The sequence below is a fragment of the Chelonus insularis genome, unplaced genomic scaffold (assembly GCF_013357705.1).
Source record: "Chelonus insularis isolate UGA/USDA-ARS -01 unplaced genomic scaffold, ASM1335770v1 contig_399_pilon, whole genome shotgun sequence".
Taxonomy (NCBI): domain Eukaryota; kingdom Metazoa; phylum Arthropoda; class Insecta; order Hymenoptera; family Braconidae; genus Chelonus; species Chelonus insularis.
In genome coordinates, this window is record NW_023276554.1 from 2,092,844 (window position 1) to 2,106,987 (window position 14,144).

Consider the following 14,144-nt stretch of genomic DNA (forward strand, 5'->3'; position numbering starts at 1 on the left):
GACTTCGGCCTATTTCGGAGTACATAGGAGGATGAAACGGAGTAACCTAACCTAATAATTAAATGACATTTGCTTTGTTACATATGTATTGAAATTCAATTTTAAGATAATGTAAACATTTTTAATTGTATATTTGGATTAAAAAAAAAATAACTCATCATGCCTGTGATGCTAACTGCGGATTGGTTTCCTTTGGGAAGAGATACTTATTTTAGGTAAATATATTTTTATGACACCTGTCAAAAGGGTCTTTGCTATTTCAATGGTTATTTTGTTCTAGGAAATTTGAACTGTATCCCATTAATTTTCAACATGAAGTTAATTTAACCAATTTACTGGTAGCTGCACCTTATGGAGGTTCAATTGCAATTACTAGAGATCCAAAAAAGATTGTGAAAGTTCAAGGTGCTAATAAACCAATAGTTTCTTTATACTCTTCATCAGGAAAAGTAACTGCTAAGTTCACAGTAAGGTTTTTATTATATTATTCCGAAAGTAAAAATCATAATAATCCTTCGAAATTAATAACATGAATTTATATTGTAGTGGAACAGCGGTCAGTTAGTAAAAATGGGTTGGTCCCATCAAGAAGAATTATTGTGTGTTCAGGACGATGGAATGATTCTTATTTATGACCTTTTCGGAATGTACCAGAGTACTTTCAGCATGGGAAATGTATAGAATATGTTTTTAAACTTTAGTGTTATTGACAAACTACTTATTTTATTTGATAATTTTAATTTTATTTAGGAAGCCAAAAATACAAAAGTCATTGATGCCAAATTCTTCACGTCTGTAAGTGGCACAGGAGTTGCGGTATTAACATCAACGAACCTTTTATTACTTGTAAATAATGTATCTGAGCCTAAAGTTAGACAGTTACCAGAAATACCGAGTAAGTTTTTATATGAAAGTCATTGATTAGTCCACTTGAAGTATGATTTATTAGCTATATAATATCTTTAGAACTTGGTGGACCAATTGATTCTTGGTGCGTAGCTCGGTACGAACGACAAAGTCAAATAATATTAGCAAACCAAAACGGAATCTACCAAATACAGCATATAGGCAAAGCTCCAGCTCCAATTCCTTTTAGTAATCTATTCAGTAATAAAATAAATAACGTGATTGCCATGGCAGTATCAGGAAACCATCTACATATTGCACTCTATGCAGACACTGGTCATTTATATTTAGGATCAATTGATTTGAAGGAAAAATATACCGAGTGCTTTACTGGAATCAATAAACCTTTGACAGATATGGCTTGGTGTGGAACAGAAGCTGTTGTTTGCAGCTGGAATAGTACATTGATGGTGATCGGAAAAAGTGGAGAAACAGTTGTCCATGCTTATGATGGACCTGTTCATCTTGTTACTGAAGTTGATGGTGTTCGAGTTATATCAGCTAGCTCTCATGAAATGATACAAAAAGTTCCCAATGTTGTACAAAAAATATTCCGCATAAATTCAATAGATCCTGCTGCATATTTATTGGAAGCATCAAAACAGTTTGAAAAAAGAAGCCATAAAGCCGACAGTTATATTGACTTAGTTAAAGATAGATTAGATGCAGCAGTAACAGATTGTATAAATGCTGCAAGCCACGAATTTAATAGTGAAACTCAGAAACTTTTAATGAGAGTCAGTATTAAAATTAATTTTTAAAAATATATTTAAAAAAATCTTTGACTTTTTCTATAGAATCTTTTTGAAATTTTAGGCTGCAAAATTTGGAAAAGGTTTCAGTAAAACTATTGATCCAAAACACTATGTAACTATGTGTAGAAATCTTCGAGTTTTAAATGCTGTAAGGCATCCAGCTATTGGTATTCCGTTAACATTTACCCAGTATCCTTTACATAGTTTTTTAAAAGAATTATTTATTTTAATCTGTATGCCATGTTTTCCTTAAGATTTAATTAGGATGGATTTATTAACCACACAAGTATTGTTAGATCGTTTGGTAGCTAGAAGACATTACTATTTGAGTATTCAAATAGCTCGTCATCTAGCATTGCCTGAAGTCGATGGAGAAAGTAGAATTCTTGCTCACTGGGCATGTTATAAGGTATTAAATTGTTTATTAAATTTTCAAATAAATATTCATTGACTAAAAATATTTTTAAATATTTTGGTTTATAATTTCAGGTAAAACAAACAGTATTAGATAAAGAACAAATCGCTGAAGAAATAGCAGCAAAGCTAGGCTACGCACGTGGAGTATCTTACAGTGAAATTGCTGAGAAAGCTGCAGACTGTGGTAGAAAGCAACTTGCTATAAAAGTGAGTTAAAAATAATAATGATATAAAATTATATACAATTGAGTTACAATAAAATTGATTGAAATGTATTTTTCAGCTCATTGATTATGAACCTAGAGCGCATCTGCAAGTTCCTCTTCTTTTGAGGCTTGGTGTTGAGAAAGCAGCTCTTGATAAAGCTGTTGAAAGTGGCAATACAGATTTAGTTTATCATGTTATTTTGCATTTTCAAAAAAATATGCCTTTAGCTGATTTTGAAGTAAGTCTATAAAATTTTAATAAAAAGTATCCATCAATAGATTGCTAAATAAAATTAATAAATTAATTACATTGTTGTAGATGTCGATAAAACATTGTCCACTAGCAATGGCACTGTATATAAAATACTGTCAAAATCATAATCGAGAAGCTTTGTTAGATATTATGATTTATATGATGATTATCACTCGCAAGCTCTGTGGTACGTGAAAGAAGCCTATCAGCCAAAGGTAAAATTATTGTTAATATTAATCATGATTTTCAAAGATTTGTGAATTAAAAACAATTGATGAATTCTTGAATGCATTACAGAATAGTCAAACTCGAGATGCTTTGCTTCAAAACGCACAACAGAAATTCAAAGTAGGACGATTTGACAGCAATGCTCTTTTAACTGAAGAACAAATTAAATTATTGAAATATCAAAAATCTCTTGAAGATTCTTTGCATGAGACTGTAGTTGGAAAATCTCTACATGATACTGTTCAAATGTTATTGATGAGAAATGAAATAAAACTCGTTGATAAACTTCGTTCAGAATGTAAAATCCCCGATCGTCATTACTGGTGGCTAAGGATACAATGCTTTGCACAACTTAAGCAATGGGAAGATTTAGAAAAATTTTCAAAGAGCAAAAAATCACCAATTGGTTTTGAGGTAAAATTTAAACTTGTAATAAACATATTCTTTGTTATTATTTGTATAATTTGCAATTTTGCCAACAGCCTTTTATTGATGAATGTTTGAAATACGGAAATATTGATGATGCAAAAAAATATTTGCCTCGAGTAAAAGAAGAATTAAAGGTTAAATATTTAGCAAAATTGAAGTAAGTATTTACTTAGATTTATATTTTTTCGATTGAAGACACTTTTTAACTCTGTAATTTTTTTAAAAATTAGCATGTTATCAGAAGCAGCTCAAACTGCATATGAACAAAAAGATCCAGCAGCTCTGTCATTTGTGCTGGCACAATGTGGGCCACAAAATAGGCAGCTTGCAGAGAGGATAAATGGAATGATAACAAGTCTGAGGAGTAATAAATAAGTTTTTCTAATTTTTTTAATTATTTATAAAATTAGAGTGATAATGAATTGAAACTTTGTACATATGATAAAAATGCTATAATAAAATAATAATATTAATTAATCTCAACTTATTTATTTTTTTAACAAGATTCTGTATGAAATATAGATTATCCACATACCATGTAACAAAGATAATAATAATATTAATAAATATATAAAATAGTTTAAAAATTACGATGCTTTTCTATCAAATCCTTAACAATGTATTCTTCTATCTCTATTCCATCATTCATTTGTTCACTAGTTAAAGCTATTTTATAATCACTTTCTTTACTAACCATCACCACTTGTTGCTTCCTTGTACTCAACATGTTTGCAATAACAAGCTAAAAATTGTAAGAAAAAATAAGTCCATAATCTTTTGGTATTGTTATCATATGAAAAGAATTTGACTTACATGATGATTATACTTAGTCAAGGCACCTCTGGCTTTTGGTATTAAAACATTCTCATCAGTTTCCAACTTGAATGAAACAACAAATGCTTTAGGAACCCAAAGATTAACCAGTGGTTTCAGCATTTTTGGTACTAAGTGTAAAGATATGGTTGGAGGATCATCCGAAGGAATTTTGTGCTCTGACTGATGGATATATAATTTTATAATCAAATTCATGTCTAAATGTTATAAATGTTAAGTTCGTAGGCATTACCATTTCTTTAGAAGGAATGTAAAAATCAGAAACTGCAGCTGCCAAATATAAAACAGCTCGACGACCTAACGGTTCAAGCACTTGACAAACAACTCTAAGTAACCACAGGTACTCCGAAAGTGTAGTAAAACTTATTTGTAACAATTTTCTTCCTTCCATTACTTTTTTATATTTTAATAAAACTTGAGAGATATTATCTGAATATTTTGGCTTTACTGTTATCATAAAAATTAGAAACCATTAATAATAATTATTACTATTATATAATATTCAATGTAAAAAATTGTCTTTACCTAACAGTGATTTCTTTCCATTTGATTCATTAATATCAAGCAAGTCTAGAAAATTGTATCCTGATAGATGCCTCAAGAATGGTTCCAATGATTTGGCTCTTGAAAATATACACACAATTGTTGATTTATTATTAACATACTAAATGTATTTATCTTGTTGGATGTCTACCTGTGCATAAATATAACAGCATATCCATGTTCTAAAAAATATTCAGCAGAAGCTGATCCTCTGGTTCCAGCACTAAAATTATCAACAAACCTTACGGTATTTAACTCTAGAGGTATCGTTGTTCCTCCACTCTAATGGAATGAATTAAAAACTCATTAATAAATTATTTCCTGATAAATCAGAGGAATATAAACACACTTACTGTAATTAAAACTACTCCTTTTTCATTATTACTCTGTAGCTTAATGAAGTCTTGTAAAAGTTTGACATTTTTATCTAAGTCATTTGGTTTAGGTTGATCAGCATAAAATTGTTCCCAATTTGTACCCATGTTTATTTACAATAAAAATATTCTTCTTGCTATTTATAAAGATGTAATATGAATGAATAAAAGTTTAAACTCTACAACTTACAACAGAAACACACTTTCAATAATAACATGCAGAACTTTGATTTACTAATTGAAAACGTTATCAAAATAATACCTATTATGCAATCTCTGATAATAAAATAAAATGCCACGTCATCTAATTAATTATCACTATCCTTTAAGAAAATAGTCTGCTGGATCTAACCAAGTAATAATACTTTTTACTTTAACAAAATCAAAGTCATCGAAAATTCTGCTTTATGGATCGTTGTATGAATAGCTGTACTTATAACCTTTGTTTCTTCAATTGAAGAACATTAAAAATAATAAAATTCCACTTATGATATTTTATTACTATTTGCTTTTCTCTTCGTCTGGAGATGCTCCAGAACTCGTTTGTAAAATCAGTTCAACAATTGTCAGATTCAAAAATTGTAACAATATTCTCTGACACTGGGAATTATTTATTTACAAAGGAAGTCCTTTTGTAATTTAATATTGAAAAATCATTTCTTGATATTTCTGATGGAAAAAAATATTTTTCTGGAGTTTTTGTACATTTTAAATAATCATTATTCAATGACACATAGATGATAACGCACAGACACGTGTTTGTCTTCCATCTACAGTTTTCCTACTCCAAGACCGTCGTTGCTGCCAACCTAACAGTAGCAATGGCGAATTAGCACAATGAAATATGTGTAAAATTTTTTCATCTTGAAAAAAAATCGGTGTTTTATAAAATAAGATTGAAATCATGACAGTTTTAAAATCCCAAACTGCAGTCCTCCATTTACTTCGTAAGCAATATTCTCTCAAGTCTGTACTTTATGCTAAAAATCATCATTAAAATTCTAGAAGATTGCGATAAACCCAATATTGGCTACCATCTTATTTGTTTTCAAAGTTTTATGTAATTGCTTTTATCATTTATTATTTTTCCTTTTAATTAATAAAAATCTTTATTTAATGTATAGAAAAAAGCAATGGTGTGCTAAAGTTAATTACACCGGCAACTTCTCCAGCTACATACCATAATGCCAAATGTAATTATTCATCTGATGTACCTGTAAAGATCTTAAAAAATCCTACAACAGCATCTTTAAAAAGAGGAACAGGTGGAAGAAGTTCTTTCAATGGAATTGTTTGCACAATTTTTGGTAACACAGGATTTATCGGTGGATATGTGTGCAATCGTCTAGGTAAAATTGGCACCCAGGTAAAGCAATTAAACTATTGTTAACGATGATTACTTTTGCATTGTCATCTCTCAGAACGATTATTACTTCTTGTTCTTATAGTTATAATCAATATAATATTTATTGACAGCTAATATTACCTTATCGAGGAGATATATATGATTCCATGAGATTAAAGCTCATGGGAGATCTTGGTCAAATATTATTCCACCCATTTCATTTGTGTGATGAAGATTCCATCCGAAAATGTATCAAATATTCCAATGTTGTTATTAACTTGATCGGTCGCGATTGGGAAACAAAAAACTTCTCTTTCAATGATGTTCATGTAGAAGGTGCACGGAGATTAGCAAGATTGTGCAGAGAAGCAAACGTAGAGAGATTTATTCATGTTTCTCATCTCAATGCTTCGCCAGATCCAGAGGTATAATAAAGAATTATTTATATAGTGATGTATTAACTCGAAATGTTCATGATTTATCAAGTATCAAATTCATTGTGGTAGCCCATATTTTTTGAAAATGGTTCGGAACTTATGAAAGCTAAATGGATGGGTGAACAAGCTGTCAGAGAGGAGTTCCCTGATGCAACGATAATTCGACCATCTTACGTTTATGGTCAAGAGGATAAATATTTGTGGTGTCTAACATCATCATTTAGAAAACATCTGATGTAAATGAACTGTTTTATCGTAAACATAATTATTATGGTTCAAAGACACTGAATATGAAAAATAATTACATATATTTGTACAGAGGAGGAATACCAATGTGGGAGAAAGGTGAAAAAACAATTAAAGCACCATTATGGGTTGGCGATGTTGCTTCAGGTATCAGAGAAATTGTCCTAGATCCATCGACTGCTGGAAAAACTTATCAATTCCTTGGGTAATTTTTTGATATTGTAATTTGAAATTTTTCTTTATATAATCTGATTTTAATATCTAATTTTCTAGTCCAAAACGTTACTACCTTGGAGATTTGGCAATGTGGGTACATTTACATCTTAGACATGAGCCAATGGAATATGGATACCGGAAACTAGATATAAAATATTATCCATTATTTAAACTTAAAGTATCAATATGTGAATCTATGAGTGTAAATAGTCCTTTAGGATATTTACATTGGGAAGGATTAGAAAAGGTAATGAAGCTGTATGTAATTTTTCCAATTTTCATCTTAAATTGAAATTTAATACTGACGTTAATTTATTTTCTTATAAAAAGGAACATTTGTCTGACAATCCCATTCCTGGAATCCCAGGTCTAGAAGACCTTGGTGTAAAACGAGCTCTACTTGAAGATCGTATTAACTGGGAACTAGGACCATTCAAATTAGAGGAGTACTATACGGAAGAGATTGGAGAACATGAAAAGCCAACTCCACCAAATCCAGTACCTTAGCTTTATAATTGACTGTAAATCATCAACAGTTTGTTATAGAAAAACTCGAGTTCATTAGATCATGTATAAAATCTGCTACATTAATAAAAATTATTTAATTGAAAACGATACAATATTGAAGATGTTATCTGCTATTGTATATCTATTCATTCAATTAATCAGTCTATTATTTATTATTAAAATATTATTGCAAAATCGGATGCTGAGTCAGATGGCGACACTTAAATAATATTTTTTCACATAGAGTAAGCTTTCTAAATCAGTTTTCTGTCTATGCCATTGCAACCCTCCGTTTTCTCTTCACTCTCCTGTATCAGAGTGTGAGTGTATGTTGGAGTACAGAAAATAGTAATAGTGAGGTTAGATAGTTTGATCAAAACTGTCCTTCGGGATTTTGTAACGATTACATCGACGATGGTGGATATCACACTTATCCAATATCCATATTTAAAACGATATGAATGACGTACTGATATAAATTTAAAGGTGACAGAGAAGATATTCTCTACTTCATTTTATCACTGGACAAATTAGTGTGACTTAAAAAAGAGTAAATATTATTTTTGCACAGTTTTATCCTTTAAAAAATTGAATTGTTATAAAATAATTTCTCTTTACAGATCATGCTGATAATAAAGTTATAAATTATTAAATCATTTTTTAAATCACCAAAAAATCATGGCAAACGATATCATGGATTATGTTGTAAATATTTTAGAAAAAGACACAAGAGGTTTTGAAATAATTACTTATGGAGTAACTAGTATAGGATTGTTGACAGCTTTATATAAAATAAGACCTGTAAGTATAATTCAACTACTGAATATTTGTTAAGTTAACTTATTTAATAACTTATAACCTCAAAAGTGATGTTGATAAGTATTGCAGTTTAAAAGATGTTTATTTTAATTTCCAGTTTGCAAAATTTTCAAATCCCCAAAAAGTGCCATCTCACTTCATCAAAAAACTCACTAAACTAACTGGCACTGTAGCGAGAATCGAACCTGGAACTCCAGCTCTTTTAATGGTAGATCATAAGCCTTTAATACCCATCCCGAGATTTGGTCAGGAAAAACACTTACCTGTTAAAATAGTTGGTGTTAATGTTACAGGCAATGGTATATTTTTTTAGATTATTCCTTTAGACTATTTTTTAATTAATATATTTCTCCAATCAAACTGATAATTATGATTGTAGGAATCAGCTGGCTATCAACAATTGTTCAGGGAAATATAATTGAATTTGTGCCAATCCAAAAAACTACCAAGTACTTAGAGTGCTCAGTGATAATGCCTCAAAAAAATAAAGATCCATTAAAAATAGGAGAAGAACTGGTTAAATTAGGTTTTGGTATTGTAGGAGAAATTCCAATATCAGATCCAAATAACAAAGTCATTACTTCTTACAAAAAATCGTTAATCGATGCACAAAAATGGGCGAAATTTAAAAGAAATGGCCACTGGCACTTTGAAATACCTCCATCTTTTTGGTGGCGTATAAAAAATACCATGAGTGAAAAGCTGACGTTCAACTTTCAACGCTAAACTTAATATAATAATAATAATTTTTACCGCTCATTAACTTGAAATGGAGTTTTTAATCATTCTCAAGAGCCATTTTTAAATACTGTTATTCTAGTGGATAAGGATTTGGTCCGCCTGGAGCTAAGGACAATACCAGAAATATGTGAAAACATTTTATTTTTTTAGTAATTTCTAAACATAGTAGTAATTAAGATAGAAAAGTCTGAATGGAAGAGTTTAAATAAACTTTTTAAACGAAAATAATATGAAAATCTTCTATTAATTAATTAATCATTTATAGTTAATATTTATATATATATATATATATATATATATATAAATATTATATATATATATATATATATATATACCTTTCAGTTTCTTCAGAAGATTATCGATAATTAATATTATTAATATTCTATTTGTTCTTTCATATGTCACCACAATTTTATTCGCCGAGTTAGAATTATATATTATCTATGTTATTACACTCTTAAGATATGTTCACTATATAAATGTATGTATGCAGTACATACACCGATCACCATTAGAAAAATTTGCAAAAAAGTAATAACATATATCAACGTTATTTACAGAGTTTAAGAAACTCTTCATACGCTAGTAACATCACAGAGTCTAACAATATCTTTTCTTATAGAAATATTAACATGGAATATCTTGAATATTATGGAATGTTTATAATTAATATTAATATTTAACAACTAATTATGAAAAATGTTACATAAATATTTGAACATTTTATTTATTATACCTCATTAACTCGTCCTTCAATGACATTTAAAAATGCTCCATCTTTATCTTCACTTCTCGACGTTTTATTTTCTTATTTAATAAGAAAAAAAACAAAGTCTCAGACTTTCTGAGATAGTATTTGTTTTCTTTATATGTTGGATTCATTGCAAAAAAATATTTGGAATTATCAAGTAATAAAATTACATCTCATCTCTGACGGTTCGTTTTTTTGGCGCATCTTCAACAAATTCTTCTTTTACTGGTTTAACAGTAGGTTTCTTCACAGGCTCTACTTTTGCCTTAGGCTGCTCTTTTAGCTTATCTTGAACTGGCTTAGGTACGGCTTTTGGAGGAGCAGCTGTAGTCGTTGTTTTTGGCTTTGGAGCAGTTGTTGGTTTCGGTGTCGTGGTCGTTGTAGCTGGCTTAGCTGCTGGTTTTGGTGTTGTAGTAGTTGGTCTTGATGTTGTAGTTGGTTTTGGAGTCGTCGTGGTTGGTCTTGGAGTTGTAGTTGTAGTTGTTGGTTTTGGAGTCGTAGTAGTCGGTTTTGGAGTTGTAGTAGTTGGTCTTGGTGTTGTAGTGGTTGGTTTTGGAGTCGTAGTGGTTGGTCTTGGTGTTGTAGTGGTTGGTTTTGGAGTCGTAGTGGTTGGTCTTGGTGTTGTAGTAGTTGGTTTAGGTGTTGTGGTCATTGGTTTCGGGGTTTGTTTAACTACTGGTTTTTCTTCTTTCACTGATGCTTTGTTGACTTTGGGCTCGGCTTTAATACCTTTAAGTCCGGGAACTACTTTATCTAGATTAACTCGACCGATATAATCATTAAATGGGCTTCCAAGCCAAAGGTAATCACCAAAAGGATATGCAGAAGAGATGCCAAATATTTGTTCATTAGTATTATCAAGAGTATTCAAAACTTTTCCATCTGGACTAACTCGTAAAACTGTTGTCTTCGGTGTCATCATGAAGTTCATGCTTTCAAAGTGGCCAATCCAATGAATTATTCGTTTGGTGTAATAATTAGGATATGTCTGTTCAAAGAACTTGAATGGAGCTTCAATTAAAGTTAATAATCGTACAAGCATCTTCCTGATGTTTGAATGAGGCGCAAGAGATTGGGGAATTTGTGGGTGTTCTTCATCAGCATAAACAACTAAGCTGATGAAAAAGTTACCTTCACCATCTGGCTCAATATTGTCGGGCATTCCCGGTAATCCTTCAATGAAAATTTCACTTTTACCAGCTTTTGGCCCTTTCAAATAATATTTAATTATTCTTGAAGTCATTATTTCAGCAACAATTACAAAGCTTTCATCTTTACTAAGTTTAACACCATTTGCAAATCCAAGATCTTTCAATAACACTTCATTTTTCTTCGTTGCTGCGTTATAACGGATCAGTCTATAAAAAAGAATTAAAATAAACAATTAATTCAAATTCTTAGTTAAAAAATAAATATTACCTTCCACTTGGATTGCTGAGCATTATAAAAATTCCATCATAAAGTTTGTACTCTGTACTAGAATCAGTCCAATAGAGATCACCATTCTTAGCAACATCAATTGAGTTTGGTACCATCGGTATTTTTCCATCGATTGGTTGAGAGATATCAATTACTTTTTCATATTTTCCAGTCTTCACATCAACCTTAAATATTCCATAATACGTATCAACTACAAAGAGCTTCCCGTGTTTATCAAACCTCAAACCCAATGGTCTACCACATTTCTCTTCTTCCCACAAGCCATCTACAAACCAATAAACTTTTTATGCTTCAAGTCTCGTCTTTATATTATCTATAAACAATTACTGTATACTATTACTCACCGCATTTTTTGCCAAAGTGCGCAACTTCTACTATTTTATTCCCAACGATTTTACTTACTGCACCTCCGTGCACGGTAGTATACAAAACACCATCATAAGAATCAAATGCTTCAGGCCCTTTAACTTTACCTTCAAATAATTTTTCTGCTTGATCTAGCATGTGATTTACTCCTTCTGAAGTTGCTACGGGTAGTTTGAATCTAAAAGAATAATACAAAAATAATTTATGTGACTTTTCAATTGTAGATAAATTTTGATTTATGAATGTATAAAAATAATCTTACTCGTAAGGAGTAAAGTCTACATTAGGGGGAAGACCAGGAATAAATGTTATTGCTGCTAAAAATGTGCAAACATATACGAATCCTGTAGCCAATGACTTGAGATAACCCATTGTGGAATTTTGGAGTTGAATATTCCACGTCAAAGGAAATATGTTACCTTACAACTGCAACCTGTTTGACAAACAACGACAAAAACTTTATTGATCAGAATTAACTTGCGCAAGTTAATCACATAAATAACATATTTTCATACAAAGCTTATTTTTATTTTTGACTTTTGGTCAACTATAGACAACTACTATAGGAATATCGCTATTAAACCGGTGCTACTTAATGAAAAAATGTTAAAAAAAAGTTGCCGACTGTACTGTTAGCTCGTTGCTTGACTACCGTTGACTGATATAGATTGAAGATTGAATACGTGTCTTAAGAAAATTATCAAGCAAATGTATCCTACAGAGGGAACTCTTAAAACCAATCACAATAACCTGTCACCTGTGATTATTTATTTAAAAAAAAAAACAAATTTGCCTTAATATTCTTTTTTGATAAATTCGTTGTCCTTGGAATTTGGAGTAATCTTGATCTTATCCCACTTATTTAACTTCTGCCAATCTCTGATAGAGATTGACCGTAGTGTGAACTGTTAAGATTCGTTAGCTGACTGTGATGTGGAATAAAATATAAATGAGAATAAAGACGATTCAGACAAGATGATTGTGTGCATGAGACCAAGACTTAACGGTTGTTTCTGGTTCCCTGACGACCGATGACCTCACTCAGACTCCTATAGATTAAGTAACGAATCACAGCATAACTGATTGCATTGAAGGTGTGCTTGATATATGTGAATTTTATTATACAATAACACGATTATGCTTTGTCATTGTTTTATTGGAACGAAAAACCATTTGTAATTGTAAATAATGGAATTTCATTATACGTTTCATTTACATTACCAATTATGCTGATGATGGGTTATCTTCAACATGCGCTATCAAACATGTAAACGTACGATAAAAAACAGTGACACAGAGCAATAACTTTGAACACTTTCGTACTTTGTTATTCAAAAAATAATTTTTTATCAACTTGATAAGCTTCTGAATAATTTACGTGTCAGACCAATTTATTATCATTGTGAATTTAGGATGTAATCAGAAATTAAGACAGCAGCCACAATTCAAAGCTTGGCGCCACTAGTTCTTCACCCAAGGCATCATGGGATGTGTGTAATTAATTGATAGTTATTTTTTTAGTTATTGTTTATATTGTAAATATTGAATAAAAAATAAGGAAAATGTGCACCGAAAACGGTAAAAATCATTTTTAATTACATATTTTAACAGTTGACTGTAATAATTAGTTTATTAACTGATAATTAATATTGTTTTTAGTTAATTGTGATACCAAACCTCAAACATTGACGTCTATCATGTGTATGTGTAGATATAAACATGTTTTGTTTTATTTTAGAGGATTTGGAGATGGAATATGATGATGTTCTTTTTGATCTAGCTGATCTAAGAGAAAGATATCCTGCCAAATGTGCCAATGAATTAGCAGAATGTCTACGTTTAACCACTGAAAAAAGTGTAAATAGAAAATATTTATAGGTTATAGAGAAGGATTCAAAAATTAATGAAGTTTTTTTCTACAGTTGAAGCCGATAGAACGAAAAGAAAGAGAAAAAATAGAAAATACTATTATCACTGATGAACAAATGATGTTATATAATCAAGTAATTTCTCCGAACAACGAAAAATCTAAAAAACCAATCAAATATGATAAGAAAATTAAGAAAATGCTGACTCAAGTGGAGGAATTAAAGGTAGTTTTAGAACAAATAAAAGCTACAGAATCGTGTCCGATAAGTAGAGTAATCAATAGAAAGAGATTTTCATGACATTTATTATAATAATCTATATTTCAAGTATTTTTATAACAATTTCATATGATATTAAATAAAAAAACGTTTTTTATGAAACGAATTTATGAATATTTATAATAAAAAATTATTTTTTATATTTTATAATTTACTCTAATGAGCACAAGTAGTATACTTTTTT

At 30.4% G+C, this 14,144-nt stretch overlaps 6 protein-coding genes across 8 annotated transcripts; 4 read left to right on the forward strand and 2 right to left on the reverse strand.

Annotated features, from left to right (window-relative positions):
* Positions 1-35: 35 nt before the first annotated feature.
* On the forward strand, positions 36-3,671 carry Vps16A (vacuolar protein sorting 16). Its single transcript, XM_035085230.1, is given in 14 exon segments — positions 36-215; positions 281-467; positions 547-675; positions 751-895; positions 967-1,643; positions 1,723-1,850; positions 1,926-2,070; positions 2,151-2,285; positions 2,362-2,523; positions 2,604-2,682; positions 2,685-2,752; positions 2,835-3,179; positions 3,248-3,351; positions 3,425-3,671. Coding segments are annotated over 14 exon segments (2,505 nt in total). The 5' UTR covers positions 36-159; the 3' UTR covers positions 3,570-3,671.
* Ppcs (phosphopantothenoylcysteine synthetase) lies at positions 3,664-5,720 on the reverse strand. Its single transcript, XM_035085233.1, has 8 exons — positions 5,386-5,720; positions 5,208-5,292; positions 4,925-5,082; positions 4,723-4,853; positions 4,554-4,651; positions 4,261-4,475; positions 4,008-4,190; positions 3,664-3,936 (listed from the first exon to the last, which is right to left on the reverse strand). Exons 3-8 carry the CDS (start codon positions 5,051-5,053, stop codon positions 3,775-3,777), a joined length of 918 nt encoding a protein of 305 aa, XP_034941124.1. The 5' UTR covers positions 5,054-5,082; positions 5,208-5,292; positions 5,386-5,720; the 3' UTR covers positions 3,664-3,774.
* Positions 5,721-5,734: 14 nt separating this feature from the next.
* ND-39 (NADH:ubiquinone oxidoreductase subunit 39) lies at positions 5,735-7,806 on the forward strand. The gene is made up of 7 exons (XM_035085231.1): positions 5,735-5,892; positions 6,070-6,311; positions 6,422-6,715; positions 6,797-6,963; positions 7,047-7,178; positions 7,247-7,436; positions 7,520-7,806. Exons 1-7 carry the CDS (start codon positions 5,850-5,852, stop codon positions 7,694-7,696), a joined length of 1,245 nt encoding a protein of 414 aa, XP_034941122.1. The 5' UTR covers positions 5,735-5,849; the 3' UTR covers positions 7,697-7,806.
* Positions 7,807-7,978: 172 nt separating this feature from the next.
* LOC118068247 (uncharacterized) lies at positions 7,979-9,484 on the forward strand. The gene is made up of 4 exons (XM_035085510.1): positions 7,979-8,246; positions 8,317-8,497; positions 8,613-8,814; positions 8,895-9,484. The coding sequence occupies exons 2-4, from the start codon at positions 8,375-8,377 to the stop codon at positions 9,239-9,241; spliced, it is 672 nt and encodes a 223-aa protein (XP_034941401.1). The 5' UTR covers positions 7,979-8,246; positions 8,317-8,374; the 3' UTR covers positions 9,242-9,484.
* Positions 9,485-9,903: 419 nt separating this feature from the next.
* On the reverse strand, positions 9,904-13,188 carry LOC118068246 (adipocyte plasma membrane-associated protein-like). 3 transcript variants are annotated; one of them, XM_035085508.1, is made up of 6 exons: positions 13,035-13,188; positions 12,607-12,862; positions 12,076-12,246; positions 11,792-11,991; positions 11,427-11,712; positions 9,904-11,365 (listed from the first exon to the last, which is right to left on the reverse strand). In XM_035085508.1, the coding sequence occupies exons 3-6, from the start codon at positions 12,183-12,185 to the stop codon at positions 10,174-10,176; spliced, it is 1,788 nt and encodes a 595-aa protein (XP_034941399.1). In that variant the 5' UTR covers positions 12,186-12,246; positions 12,607-12,862; positions 13,035-13,188; the 3' UTR covers positions 9,904-10,173. The 3 variants fall into 3 exon arrangements, with proteins under 3 accessions (XP_034941399.1, XP_034941400.1, XP_034941398.1); XM_035085509.1 differs by lacking the exon at positions 12,607-12,862 and having other exon boundaries at positions 13,035-13,187; XM_035085507.1 differs by lacking the exons at positions 12,607-12,862; positions 13,035-13,188 and adding an exon at positions 12,329-12,478.
* Positions 13,189-13,221: 33 nt separating this feature from the next.
* Positions 13,222-14,066, forward strand: LOC118068248 (uncharacterized). The gene is made up of 3 exons (XM_035085512.1): positions 13,222-13,391; positions 13,552-13,670; positions 13,736-14,066. The coding sequence occupies exons 1-3, from the start codon at positions 13,376-13,378 to the stop codon at positions 13,979-13,981; spliced, it is 381 nt and encodes a 126-aa protein (XP_034941403.1). The 5' UTR covers positions 13,222-13,375; the 3' UTR covers positions 13,982-14,066.
* The last annotated feature ends 78 nt before the right edge of the window (positions 14,067-14,144 follow it).